Source organism: Musca domestica, unplaced genomic scaffold (assembly GCF_030504385.1).
Source record: "Musca domestica strain aabys unplaced genomic scaffold, Musca_domestica.polishedcontigs.V.1.1 20, whole genome shotgun sequence".
NCBI classification, from domain to species: domain Eukaryota; kingdom Metazoa; phylum Arthropoda; class Insecta; order Diptera; family Muscidae; genus Musca; species Musca domestica.
In genome coordinates, this window is record NW_026712250.1 from 3954814 (window position 1) to 3970418 (window position 15605).

The 15605-nt window shown below is 29.2% G+C and overlaps 1 protein-coding gene across 2 annotated transcripts in view; it reads left to right on the top strand.

The window, feature by feature from the left end:
• Positions 1 to 12356, top strand: part of LOC101899523 (coiled-coil domain-containing protein CG32809) — a 62236-nt gene extending 49880 nt beyond the window's left edge. Inside the window, exons 19-20 of one of the 2 annotated variants that reach the window (XM_059122368.1) lie at positions 10851 to 10973; positions 11036 to 12356. In XM_059122368.1, the coding sequence (XP_058978351.1) occupies positions 10851 to 10973; positions 11036 to 12025 (1113 nt within the window). In that variant the 3' untranslated portion in view covers positions 12026 to 12356. The remainder of the gene's footprint in view (positions 1 to 10850; positions 10974 to 11035) is intronic. The other variant, XM_059122369.1, reaches the window with a different exon arrangement.
• The last annotated feature ends 3249 nt before the right edge of the window (positions 12357 to 15605 follow it).

Sequence of the window (15605 nt, forward strand, 5' to 3'; positions counted from 1 at the left end):
ATCGCATAATACCTAAGTGGCAGGTAAATGAAAATACTCATAGGTGAATTTAAAATAGGTGAATCTTTTTAACTATTTTTGATGGTTAAATACATTTAAGCAAGTGGTTATAAAAAATTATTTTTTTCTAAAAAAAATGGAAAAGAAGTTGAACAAATTTGATTTGAAATATCTAAGAATATTTTCTGGCAGTTATACAAAGTTTCTCTTAAACGATTAGCAGGTATACTCAAACTTCTGTAGTTGTCAACATAAAAGGATTTTTTTGTTTTTTTTTTTTTTTCGAAGAAATAAAATTTTTCAGAACCTAATTTTTTGTTCTGGTTGCAGCATTCCTAAACCTGAGTACATGGGATGAAATCTTACCGAAATAAATCCAAGGCAAATGCTGGAACTTAATTCGTCCGATTGACGCTTTGAATGTCTTGAACTACGCTCTCATTTGTCTCACCCTTGGTGTAGATGAAGTTGATAAGGCAGTTTTTCATGGGGATTCTGGGTCAGCTTTCGCATCGTTGCACATGCTTAACCAGAAGCCCCAAACCATAACTACATAGAGAGAAGAGATAACGAGTAGCCAGTAAGAGGACAAAGTAAGAGAGACATTTTCATAAACAGTCAAGACCATTAGTCTGTCTCTCTCTTCCTTACTTCAAATTCCCGACTAACTCCAGAGTTTTTATACCCTACACCCCATGGTGGAAAAGGAGAAATAGGCCCATAGTTACTTTTGAGGATCTTCATAGAATCACTTTTTCAGTCGATTTATGCATTCCAGTCCGTCCGTCCGTCTGTCCATGTATTTTTGTAAACAAAATGCAGGTCGCATTTATTATCCGATTGAAATGAAAATTTCCAAGTAATATTTGTTTGACCCAAGGACGAACCCGATTAAAATTGGTGAGAATCGATACAAATTTTGATATAGCTCCCATATAGATCCTCAACCGATTTCGGGTTAATTGTGTACCAAATAGCCAATATCTGCCCAAAAGTCCTGAATTCTGGCACATCCGACCGAATTAAATCTAGAAATCGGTGAAAATCGGTTCATAGCACTCCACAAGCTAAACCATAATATGCACTCCACAATAATGATCTTTGGTACCAGATATCAGACACAGCCCAGAAATACCTCTATCACATTTTATTGAGACAGGATCCGATTAGGATATAACTCCCACATATATATTTTTATCCGATATCCGTTTTGTTGTGCACCAAATGACCTGAATTTTGGCACATCCAACCGAATTCAGTCTTGAAGAAAGTACTTCAAATTTTGTACAAATCGGTTCAGATATAACTATAGCTCCCATATATATGTTTCATCCGATTTGGGGTTTTAAGTCCCCCACATGCGTTATATGCATCCCACAAGAATGATATTTGGTACCAGATATCAGATACAGCTCTAAAATAAGTGTCGTAAATTTGGTCAAGATCGGTTCAGATTTGGATATAGCTGCCATATATATCTTTATCCGATTTTAGGTTTTTGAGCACCAAATGGTCAATATCAGCCGAAATGGACTGAATTTTGGCGATTCCGACTAAATTCATCCTAGAAACAAATGGTTCAAATTTTGTGCGAATCGGTTCAGATATAGCGATAGCCCCCATATATATGTTTCATCCGATTTTATTACATTACATATTACATTCGTAATATTCACTCTACAATAATGATATTTGGTACCAGATATCAGACACAGCCCAGAAATACCTCTATCAAATTTTATTGAGATAAGATCAGATGAGAACATACCTCTCATATATATCTGAATCCTATTTTAGGTTTTTGGGCACCAAATGGCTAATATCAGCCCAAATGGACTGAATTTTGGCTCATCCGACCAAGTTCAGTCTAGAAGCAGGTACATCAAATTTTGAGAAAATCGGCACTAGCTCCCATATATATGATTCATCTGATTTTGGGTTTTAAGACACTCACTTTCGTAATATGCATACCAGATACCTTGTAGAGCTCGGAATTACCTTTGCCAAGTTTTATCGAGATCGGCTAAGACTTGGATATAGATCCCAAATATTCTTCAAATATCTTATCCTAAGATCGGTTGAGATTTGGATATAGCTCTCATATATATCTCGTCCGATTTTAGGTTTTTGGGCACCAAATGGCCAATATCTGCCCAAAAGTCCTGAATTTTGGGCACATCCGACCGAATTCAATCTAGAAGCAGCTACACCAAATTTTGAGAAAATCGGTTCAGATATAGCATTAGCTCCCATATATATGTTTCATCCGATTTTGGGTCCTAAGACCCTCACTTTCGTAGTATGAATTCGAAAACAATGATATTTAGTATAAGATAACTTATAGAGCTCGGAAATACCTTTGCCAAGATTTATCGAGATCGGCTAAGACTTGGATATAGCTCCTTAATATCCTTAATCCGATTTCAAGTTTATTGTACAAACAATGGCTAATATCAGCCCCAATGGAGTGATTTTCGAGACGTACTTTTACATTAATTGGAACTCGGCTCCGATATATATTTTTTTAATATAAGCCTTCTTATGCACTCTTCGTCAAATTTAGTAAAAAATCGATTCAGAATTGGATATGCCTCCTCTGAAACAAAATTATAAATGCTCTAAAGCCAAACCTTGATAGGTGGTATGATCTACTTCAAATAAACTCTTTTGTTACGGGAGCTCTGCTAAATATACACAGTGGTGTTGGGAATCATAAATTCGGCCCCGCCCGACTTTTGACTTTTCCTAACTGGTTTTTCAAATGGGTCCAAAGTTTTGCCTGAAAGTATGCCATAAATCTTAAAATTAAAAGCAGCTGATGCCTTTATTTCATATTTCTGACAATAAAAAATACTATTTTTTTCTAAAAAAAAAAAAAATAAATTTTAAATTTTCTTTTAAATATTTACCCATAACATTGATATTGAGACCCATAGAGACCTGTGCTGATTCTCCCAAATATATAGGTGTTTTAGGAGTCTATTTTTTTTAATTTGGCTCCCCTATTCTCGAAAAATTCTTGAGTTTCCATCGATTAATCAACTAGTCACTTATTTTAATTCACAATAAAATTAATCAGGCCGTCAGTCATAATAATTAAATAAATTTAAAAAAAATATAAATAAAATTAGAAAAATTAACAATCAATCGATCAAAGCAGACAACAAAAAAACCAATCAAAGTATATCCTCTCTTTTCTCTCTTTCTCATTCTACAACTACTACTACAACTACTATTACAACCAACAACAATAACTACTACTATATCTCTCTTCTTATGACTCTATGACCTTTCATCATTACAACTACAACAACAATAACAACTACAACAACAAATAAAAAAATTAAAAAAAAAAAAAAACAACTCTTTCTCTAACTACAACAAAGTTTAAATGTTGTTGCAGCATTGCGTGTTATAACTGACCTAAATAAAAATCAAACGTCTTTCTTTCTTTGCTTTTTCCGTTTTTTCGTTCACGTTTTTTCTATTTTTTTTTTTAAATTGTGATGCGTAGTTTAACTGGCGCTGGAGTTCAAACTTCAAAGAGGCAATCACTGAGTAATGATCCCCCCCAAACCACTATTTTTTTAAAACAAAACTAAAATAAAAATCAATTTAAAAAGCAACGATTTTTTCCTCTTGGTTTCTTGGCGTTATTTTTTTTTTAAATTCTTTTTGGACTTTGATTGTTAAAAAAACACCACCTAACTATTTTTTCTAAACAAGAAAATCTAATAAAAATTTCTCTCTCTCAAAAAAAAAAAAAAAAATAATAAAATAATTTAACTAACCCAAAAAATCTATTAGATCACCAAACCCAAAAAAAATCTATATAAAATAACTATTTAAAGCTATATGAAACAAAAAATTACTAAAATCTAGGTTGATGTTACAATAATGTAATATATTCAAAAGATAAAAAAACAACAAAAAAATATTTCTTTCAAATTTAATTTTCCTTTTTCCAACGCTTGTTAATTGTACTTTTAATTTAATATTTTTATTTTTGGAATTTTATTTTCTTATGACCTATTTTCTTTTTTGGTTACCACATTTTTTCAATGTTATTTAATTGAAAAAAAAAAAATAATGAAAATTATTAATTTTTAATAATTGTTGCAATGTTTTTAATTTTTTATTTTCTTTAATGCAAAAAGCTTCTTATCTTTAATGTCATGTCTCAATTTATTTTTGTTTTTTTCATTGGAATATTTTTAATAAAATCATCATTTTTTCCATCATTGGAGTATTTGTAAAACTTCAAATAATTATTGGCACCATTACTACATTATTCTCTCATCAAGTGAACAACAATGAAATTCATTAGCTCTCATTGCAACAACATCATTACTCATCACTGGCTCTCATTTGTCATTAACTTCACTCACATAACGCCATCATCAGCATTGCTACGTTACGTTACGGTTACGCACTAATTACTGTCCGAATATACAATGCGTGTAACGTGATTTACCGCAAATTTGCTCCTTTAGATTATCTAAAAAATATAAGTCTCAATATATATGACGTAGTTCAAAAATCCAGCACTAAAACTTTGGAGGACACCCTCATTTCTGAACACATTTTGAACAACTCGTAAATATTTTTCGTGATTTTTGAAATAATTAATGAAGGAACTGTGGTTTTTAGAAAAAAACAAATAGGTTAAGAACTCCTGGTTCTAGACATAATAGACCAGAATTAGGTTCCAGCAAAAGAAAAAGGACTCGTGGTTTTGAAATAATGGATCTTGAACTCGTGGTTTCAAAAATAATAGATTAAGGACTCGTGCTTCCAGAAATAACAGAAACAAGGTTCTAGAAATAATAAAGGACTCGTGGTTTTGAAATAATGGACTATGAAATACAAATCAAAGATAGGTTCTAGTGAATTCTAAAAAATTAAAGACTCGAGGTTTCAGAAATAATAGACGAAGCCCTTATGGTTCAAGAATCGTGGCTTTTGAAATAGTACTAAGAGTTGCCATAAAAAAATTTGTTAGGACCCGTGGATATACCCTACACCACATAGTTGTAAGGATTTGTTTTTATCAAGGGGGAAGGAAGCGAGATAGACCCATAGTTAATTTTGAGAATCTTTATAGAATCACTTTCTGAGTAGATTTATGCATGTCAGTCCGTTCGTGTATTCTTCTGAGCAAAATGCAGGTCGCATTTATTATCCGATTGATATGAAATTTTCCAAACAATATTTGTTTGGCTCAAGGACGAACCCTATTGAAATTGGTGAGAATCGGTTCAAATTTACATATTGCGGGTTAATTGTACACCAAATTACCAATATCAGTCCAAATGACCTGCATTTTGGCACATTTGACCAAATTCAGTCTAGAAACAAGTACATCAAATTTGGATAAATTCGGTTAAGATTTAGCTATAGCTCCCATATATATGCTTCATCCGATTTGGGGTTTTAAGTCAGTAATATCCACTTCACAAGAATCAAGCTCTCATCAAATAAGGATATAGCTCCGATATCAGGTTTATTATGCACAAATATTAGCCATATCAGCCTAAATGGACTGAATTGTAGCAGAATTCAGCCTAAAAGCAAGTACTTCAAATTTTGGTGAAAAAAGGTTCAGATATAGCCATAGCTGCCATATATATGTTTCATCCGATTTGGGGATTAAGTCTCTCACATGCGTAATATACCCTCCACAAAAATGATATTTGATACCGGGCATCAGATAGTGATCGAAAATACCTTTTTTTATTGAGATCGGTTCAGATTTTTATGTAGCTTCATGTACTGAACTTTTTTGTTACGGGAGCTCTTCCAAATACGCATAGTGGTGTAGGGTATCATATAGTTGGCTCCGCCCGACTTTTGACATTTCCTTACTGGTCTGTCATAGGCTGTTGTACCCATTAGGAACTTCAAATACGAAATATGAAACGACTCCGGTGAATAATGTCGCTTGAATCCTCAAAAAAAAAAAGAATGTAGAGAGGAATGGTTATATGGGGGCTATACGAAGACCTGGACCTGCATATGCAATTTTCTGTCATAGGTTGTAGTATGCACTACTAACTTGAAATACGAAATTTAAACAATTCCGGTGCAAAATGTCGGTAAAATCATCAAAATGCCGAATATAGGGAGGTATCGCTATATGGGGTCTATGCAAAGACCTAAACCTGCATGGACAATTTTCTATAACAGGCTGTAGTACCCGTTAGAAATGTCAAATTCCAAATTTGAAACAGTTTCGGTACATAATGTCGCTTAAATCATCAAAATACCGAAAATAGGAAGATACCGCCATATTGGGGCTATACGAAGACTTGGACTTCTTGCATGAGCAATTTTCTGTCATAGAATATAGTACCCATTAGGAACTTGAAATTTCAAATTTGAAAAGTTTCGTTGTAAAATACGGCTGAAATCATCAATATATCGGAAATAGGGAGGTACCGTTATATGGGGGCTATATGAAGACGTGGACCTGCATAGACAATTTTCTTTCATAAGCAGTTGTACCCATTACAAGCTTAAAAAAGACATTTAATACAATACTGTAGCTAAAATCATCAAAATACCGAATATAGGGAGTTACCATTGTATGGGGAACTTACGAAGATGTGGATCTGAACAGGTAATTTTCTGTTAAGGAAAGTAGTACCCATTGCAAACTCCAAATTTCGAATTTTTCGTGTGAAAAGTGTAGCTAGAACCATCAAAATCCCAAATATAGAAGGGTAACGTGGATATACGAAAACTTGGACCCCTATAGCCAGTTATCTTCCAGAGAAAGCGGTGCTTATTACGAACTCTAAATATCAAATTTGAAATAATTCTGTTAAAAAATCTAGCTTAAATCGTCAAAATACCGCATATAGATATTAATATCAGTCATAAGAGATAATACCCATTATGAACCCCAAATGCCAAATTTGAAACAATTCAGGCGAAAAGTGTGGCATAAATCATCAAAATGCCGAATATAGAGAGGTACCGATATATGAGGGCTATACGAAGAACTGCAACCCTTTAGGAACTTCAAATACAAAATTTGAAATATTTCCGGTGAAATATGTGACCCATGTTATCAAAAAACCGAATATCTGATGGTACAGTCATATGGCGTGTATCCCAAAACATAGACCTACCCGGATATTGGGAACACAAGCTGCCAATTTTTAGTTAAAATTGTGACTAAAACACCCAAAAAAATCGGTACAGTTTTTAAGGGGGTCATAAAAAAACGTGGCCGTTTTTTCGATATCGTAAAAGAAGAAGCGTAGTGAAAAGATTTACTCTCATTCAGTTCTGGGACATGGCATATGATTAATTTCTCTCTTTTTAAGACGTAACCTGCCGCATCACAAATGTCCTAAAAATAAGTTGATATAAATGTTGAGTTCTTGGGAGGGGAGGAAGGGAAAAGTGATTCCTCTCTTATTTTTGAAACAACGGTCCCTTAAGTAAGTATCTCTCCACTAATTTTATCAATATGCAATTATTTGGCAACGTCACGTATCGTATCGTAAGTGTCGTAAAAAAATTGTATTAAATTTTGAGTTCTTGGGAGAGAAAAGAGAAAAAAATACATCCCGCTCTTTTGAAGCGATAACATAACACTCTTTTCAGCAATGTAATCGCTCTGCAATTATTTGCCAACGTAACGTAACGTGTCGTACGTATCGCATCGTATTCATTATTACATTTGTAAATGTTATCATTTCATCTTTATTTTCATTTACTTCATATAAAAACAAAAAATAATAAAAACAAACCCTATTTTAAATGTTGGATGTTATATTAAATGGAAATTGGCATAAAAAAAACAAACATAACTAGTATTCAATGTGACATTTAGTTAGCATTGATGTTTTAGTCGGTGAAGTTTTCTTTAGGAAACAAAAATAAAAAGAAATCTATATAAATCTAATAATTAACAAAAATATATTGAAAAAAGGAATACAACGAATTGAAAAGAAATCATTAAACAAAATATAATAATAGTACGTTTACATATAATAGTGTTAACCCACTGGATTTGGATTAAAATTGTCATATCTATTACTTATACTACAAATAAATCCTCTTAAAGTCGGTTAACCCTACAAAAAGCTCTAACATAAACATGACATAACAGTTGGTAATTTAAAAAAAAGTGATTATAGTACGTTTACATGTTATTGGATTTATTATAGCCATGATTTCAAAATATCAATTTAATGGGGATATACGATAAATAAATCCTTTTATTTAGAATTTGTGTATTTAAAAATATTAGTATATTAAATATTCCCAATTTTCAAAAATATTAAAATAATATTTCAAAAATTCGTTTAATGATTTCCAATCAATTAAAAAAAAAACAGACAAATCCTTCACCAATCCATTGCCATCACTACAAAATGTCCCTCACTCTTCCACAAATCCAAAATATTTGTTTTTTTCCTATTTTGTGTTCCAAAACTTTTGTAAATTATTTCCTCATTATTTGTAGAAGCTTCTTAGACTTGATTTCTAAATATTAAGTGGACGATTATTATTATTATTTAATTTTTATAATTTTTTTTATTTTATTTCTATAATAATTTTTTAATATATTTTTACGTTTTAATAAGAGCATGCGAAATTTCTGCATAGAAAAGCTTCTTTCTGGATTTTTATTATTTCCAATGTGATGCTATTGGATGGATGTTTTACTGGCTTGTTTTTTTAAGACTCCTTTGATATGTTGTTGCCTTGTTTGTTTTTTTCTCTTTCTTTTGTTGTAAAATACTAATATTAACAACATACAAAAATTAGAAAGCTTTTCGGTTATGAAATTCTCTATTTGAATGTGATTGTAAAATATATTTATTGTACATTTTGTATAAAAGTAATAACGCTTTATATTAAGTACTAAAAGCAACATACACTCAGAGAAAATGGGTGTAATTTTTGGAAAGGTGAGAGATGGAAAAAAAATTAAAAAAAATATGAAGTATTTAAAAAAAAAAACTCCATCTGGTGGCTAGAAATTGGAACAGTTTACATTTTATTAAAATAATACTATATTTTATATTAATATTATATATATTTTTTTTATTAACTTTTGAAAACCGCTAGCCCGGAAAACTTCATATAGTGGGTGAAAATCATTTAAATTTCAATTATATGGCCTCGTCTTTTGTGTTTTTAATAATGTCTTCTAATAAAAATGTATACAAAGTCATGTGACAGCGCCATCTGGTATCGTATAGTAGTGACCTATTTATGTGCTTCTGAAACGAATTGAGTCTTTGCTAATATTAGTGTTGCACACGTTAGCGCTAGGTTGTGTTTCCCCTGCTCATTTGCAGGGTTCTAGTCTTGGATGCTATGGTACGGATAAAATGGGGTTTATTGAACAGCTTCGTTCAAGAACGCGCATTAATCTACTACTCATATAATTTTTCCCAGAAAAACTTTTCTGAACACCGAAAATTGTAAAAAAATTAAAGAGAAAACTAGGAAAAATGATGATAAATATCGTACCCTTTATCTAACTTTTTGTCTAGACAAATTTGGCCAAGTAAAAAATTTCAGCATGGTTCCCAACTTCCAATTGACGGAAATATTCAGTTTGATGTATGTACAGGGTGAAAAAAAATTTTACAATCCAATTAAAAATTTAAAGTCTTAGGGGGCAAACTGTTTCAAATTATACCTGGACTTTCTTAAAAAAATAAAAAAAAAATTTTATAGAAAGGGTAAAAATTCTCAAATTTTTCGAAAGTTTAAACCACTGATGTGAATATACGGTGAGATAAAAAACTACAACAAAGTCAAACGCCATAATTTTAATATTTTTTTAAGTTTTTTTTAAATGAAAGCAAAAAAATATCGGAAATAGCATCAAATTTTAGAATAAGTTTAGATTTGTTCGAATTGATCACCTTTGGCACAAATTATGGCCATCAAACGGGCAATGAAACCACCAGTCACACTTTGCCCGAATGTTGCTCTGCGGTATTTTGGCCCACTACCGGCGAAGCGCTTGCTTGAGGTGATCGACACTTTGGTATTTTTTAGTGCCAAACTGGCTTTCCTAAATACTCTAGACGCAATAGTCCAACGGATTGGTATCCGGAGATTTTGTTGGCCATTGTGTGCTGGAAATGAAGCAAGGAGCCTCATTTTGTTACCATTCTTGGGTGGCGCATGCTGAGTCCGCTGGTGCTGAGTCCTGTTGAAATGTCCAAGGTCTGCGGCCAAAATGTTTGCGTGACCAAGGCTTTAATACACCCTCCTCTTTTGAGTGTATTTTCTTTCTGTTGCGGTGTAAGTTCTTGCACTTTTTGAAATTTCAATGGCTTTACCCCGAGCTCATTTTCTCAATATTTGACGAATGGAATATTGCGATATGTTCAGCTCACGAGCCATTTTTCGGCCACTGCGATGAGGGTTTCGATCAAGTCGTTTTTTTACTTTTCGGCCAAGCGAAGCAACTCTTTAGCTCCTTTGAGTCTATTTTCTTTCTGTTCTGTCTGCGGTGTACGTTCTTGCACTTTTTGGAATTGCAATAAATTTTCCCCGCCCGAGCTAATTTTTCAATATTTGACGAGTGGCTTAGAAATGGCAGCAGTCTGAAGTTGGTTGCAGTTTTTTCATTTTCAAAATTCCGACGGTAAAATAAGCTTTTGCCTAAAAATATGCCACAAAATTTTGTAAAAAAGTATTTATATCTCTCACCCAAAAAAAAATTACACCCAATTTCCAAATAAATAATTTTTTCAACACAATTTTATTTTTATGTTTCAAATCTTTTTTGATGGAAATTTCTTACGGAATCACAAACCACAAAATGTGTAGTTAATTTTATAAAACAATAAATAAATTTATTCCATTAGCCAATCCCACAACCCAGGATGGGGACGTTCGCTGTCGGCGGGGGAGCCCCACCAGAAAACGCACTCGATGCTTTGTTAGATGAATTGAAGACATTTTCAAAGCCCCTAATAGCCAATAATGAGGTAAGGGAGAGGGTGAGAGGTGAGGTGAGAAATTTCTAATGGTTCTCTCTTTTTGTTCCCAGAACCGACCCGATGATTCCACTTCCGATGACAGTACCCCCCTGGTACAAAGCACTGTTACCACACAAATCTCCCAGGCCCATTTGTATAATCAAAACGAAGCCAATCTGGCCAATTGCATTAACGAACTAACGGCCAACAACAATGTGGCGGCCAACTCATCACCCAATGCCAGCAACAAACCCATTGCAGTTCCCCTCATAACCGCCTCCAATGTCTCCAGTCTAAGGCGTTTGCATTCAATGCCCACCCAGTGTGAGGGTGACATCATACCCATACCCATAATGCGTACCGCCGTGGCCAAGCCACCGGTACCCGAACGCAATGCCGAATTGATCATGAAGGTGGGCAAACGTATACCGCCGCCACCACCACCACGCACCAGTTCCCGTAGTCCCCTGGCCAGTCCCACAAGTCCAAATGTACCACAAATTATGCCGACGGTTAGTGAAACGGAGGTGAAGGATGGCGCCGTTCCCACTGTGACGGTGGCCTCGTCGGCTGCGGCCGCCGCCGCAGTTGACAGTGGTGGCGAAACGTCAAGCGGCAACGAATCTGGCAACGACAGTATGCAACGTCAAGTAGCCTTGGAAATGCGCCACCAAGAGTTACTGAAAAAACAAAAGGTCCTACAGGAGCAGTATCAACGTCTCCAGCAGATGAGTAAAATGCCCTCGGTCGACATAGCCTCGGCAACGGCGGCAGCAGCAGCAGCGGCAGCCACTGGACCGGTGCCATTGCAAAAAATGGGCAGTGAATCGAATATTCAGCAGAAAATAAGTTTGACCCTAACCCCGGCAGCTGGTGATAATGGCAACGGCGCAGTCACGGCAGGTGCAGGCAATGGTCCCGCTTCCTTGGTGGCCAGTGAAAAAATTGTTTTGAATCGTGCCAATTCCACAAATGGTGGCACCACTGGACCCTTGGCGAATGCCGGCAACTCTACCACCACCACCACAACCAAACAGGTCTATGAAACGGAAATACTTTAACATAAAGCAAAACTGACCTGGAACGAAACAGCCATAGATATCTGAAGGAATGAATGGACGCAGAAGAAACGAACGAATGATAGAATCAAACGAAATCGAACGAATTGTCAAAGGGAATCGAAAATTTATAAAAAAAAATAAATAAAAAAACAATTCCATTACCGATAAGATCCCCCGCTCCCGCACACAAAAGTGGAACTCCTCCCCTCAGGGGAATTACGACAACGGACTTTCTTAAGTAAAGATTAAAAATTCATAAAAAAAAATTAAAAAATAAATCACTAATTTATGAGTTCTCATAATTGATTTGAGAATAATTTTTTTATTCATTAAAGATTTTGTTAAAATTAATTTAAAAAAATAATAATAAGTGCACATTTATTGAAAATTAATAAAAAAATAATAATGAAAAATAAAATATAAAAAATTTTAAATTTTAATTTTGTTTGAATAATTTGACATAGTAAAAAAATAAAAGTTCGCATTAAAAAAATAAAAATTTATACTTTATTTTTTTTTTTTGTTATTTTTAAAAACTATGTTAACTTTTAAAAAATTCTATTTTTTTTTATAAAAAATAAGGTGAACGTTTAAAAAATTGACCTATTAAAAAAATATAAATATATTTTTTATTTATTTATTTATTTATTTTTTCCTAAAAAAATATATTTTTAAATTACAATTTTTTCAAAATTTCCCATATAAAAAATAAGTTGAACATTTAAAAAAAATGACTTAACAATATTTAAGAAAAAATTAAAAATATTTTCTACCATATTTTTAATTTACTTTTTTTATTTTTTTCAATAAAAATAAAAATGATATTTATTTTTTTAATGCGCCCTTTTATTTTTTATCACACAGTGTTATTCATTTATTTGTTTTATTTAGTTTTTTTTTTTTTTTCTTAAAGAAAAGTTTGAAAAATTATAAATTAAAAATATAAGAATATATTTTTTAGAAATAAAAAATATTTTTAATTTTTCTTAAATGTTGTTAAGTAAATTTTTTTAAACATTTACTCCATTTTTTTATAATAATAAAAAATTAAAATACAGATTTTTAATTAATTTTAAAAAATTAACTAATTAATTTTAAAAGTATTTAAAATTTGTATTTTAATTTCTTTTTGTTATTTTTAAAAAATAAAAATAAGGTGAATTTTTAAAAAAATAAATGACTTACCAATATTTAAGAACAATTTTATAAAACCAACAATAAAAGGGAATAAGCCTGACAATTTTGCAACAAAAATTAAAGATATTTTTTATTCCTAAATAAATATGTTTTTAAATATTTTTAATTTATTTTTAAATATTTTTAATTTACCTTTTTCTAACCTTTCTTATTTTTTCACAAAAATAAAAAATTAAACAAAGGTTTTTAATTTTTTAATGCGTTCTTTTATTATGTCACACGGTGTTATTTATTTATTTATTTTTATTTTTATTATTATTATTTTTTTTAAGTTAGGAATAAAAAAATATTTTTAATTTTTTTTTTAAATTTTGTTAAATCAAGGTTTTTAAAGGTTCACTTTTTTCATATTTTTATGAACGTGAACGTTTGAAAAACTTGACTTAACAATATTTAAGAAAAAAAAAAAAAACTAAAAATATTTTTATTTCCAAATAAATAAATTTTTAATTTAATTTTAAATATTTTTAATTTACAATTTTAGGAAACTTTTCTTATTTTTTTAAAAAATAAATAATCTGTATTTTAAATTTTTTCTTATCTTCATAAAAATAAGGTGTACGTTAAAACAAATGACTTAACAATATTTAATTAAATATTTTTATATATTTATATTTAAATATTTTTTACTCTTAAATAAATATATTTTTTATTTTTTTTTAAATATTTTGATTTAAATTCTTTTTAAACATTTCTTATTTTTTTCAACAATATTAAAAAAATTAAAAATATTTTTTATTTCTAAATAAATATATTTTTAATTTACATTTTTAAAACTTTTCTGATTAAAAAAAATTAATAATAATAATAATAATAATAATAATAGTAATAATAATAATAATAATAATATAATAATAAAAAAATAATAATGATAATAATAATAATAATAATAATAATAATAATAATAATAATAATAATAATAATAATAATAATAATAATAATAATAATCTAATAATAATAATAATAATAATAATAATAATAATAATAATAATAATAATAATAATAATATAATATTGATAATAATAGTAATAATAATAATAATAATAATAATAATAATAATAATAATAATAATATAATAATAATAATAATAATAATAATAATAATAATAATAATAATAATAATAATAATAATCTAATAATAATAATAATAATAATAATAATAATAATAATAATAATATAATAATAATAATAATAATAATAATAAATAATATAATAATAATAACCTAATAATAATAATAATAATAATAATAATAATAATATAATAATAATATAAATAATAGTAATAATAGTAATAATAATAAATAATAATAATAATAATAATAATAATAATAATAATATAATAATAATATAATAATAATATAATAATAATAATATAATATAATAATAATAATAATAATAATAATAATAATAAAATGATATAATAATAATAATAATAATAATAATAATTATAATAATAATAATAATAATAATATAATAATAATAATATAATAATAATAATAATAATAATAATAATAATAATAATAATAATAATATATAATAGTAATAATAGATATAATAATAATAATAATAATAATAATAATAATAATAATAATAATAATAATAATAATAATAATAATAATAATAAATATCACTGTGCGACAAAAGTCATTTTTTTAATAATTAATTTTTTTATTTATTCCATATTTTGTAAATAATTTTTTGATGAATATCTTATTAAAGAGGAAGAATTTTTTTTAATAAAACTTTTTTCAATTTCCCATTTGGAAAATAATTTTTGGAAAATAATTTTTCTGTGTAATACGATTTTTTTTATTTTAAAAAAATTTAAAAAAAAAATTAAAAAAAAAACGAAAAAAATCAATGGTGCACATTTGAAAAAATAAATAAAAAACATAAAAAAAATATAAAAAATAATATTTTTTTTTTTCAAAATATTTCTATCTTTAGTAAAATTTGTCAACTTGGAATGGCATTTATGTTTATAAAAAGAATGTTATTATTAAAACAAATAATAATTTTACTATTCTTCCAATATTTTGTATATAATTTTTCGTTAGAATTCATTAAAATCCATTAAAAAAAAATCAATGGTGCACTTAAAAAAAAAAATAAATAAATAATCGTAAATAATTATGAAAAAATTTAATAATTATTTATGTTTCAAAATTTTCTTATCTTCTGTTATTAAAACAATAATAATTTTATTATTGATTATATTTCCAACATTTTGTATATATGTTTTTTTGTTAGAATTCATAAGAAAATAAAAACAATCAGTGGTGCACGTTTGAAAAAATAGTTAAAAAAAAATAAGGGAAAAAAATTAATAATAATTTTTTCCATAAAATTACCTTTTTCTTTTGAGAAAAATTTGTTACCTTTGG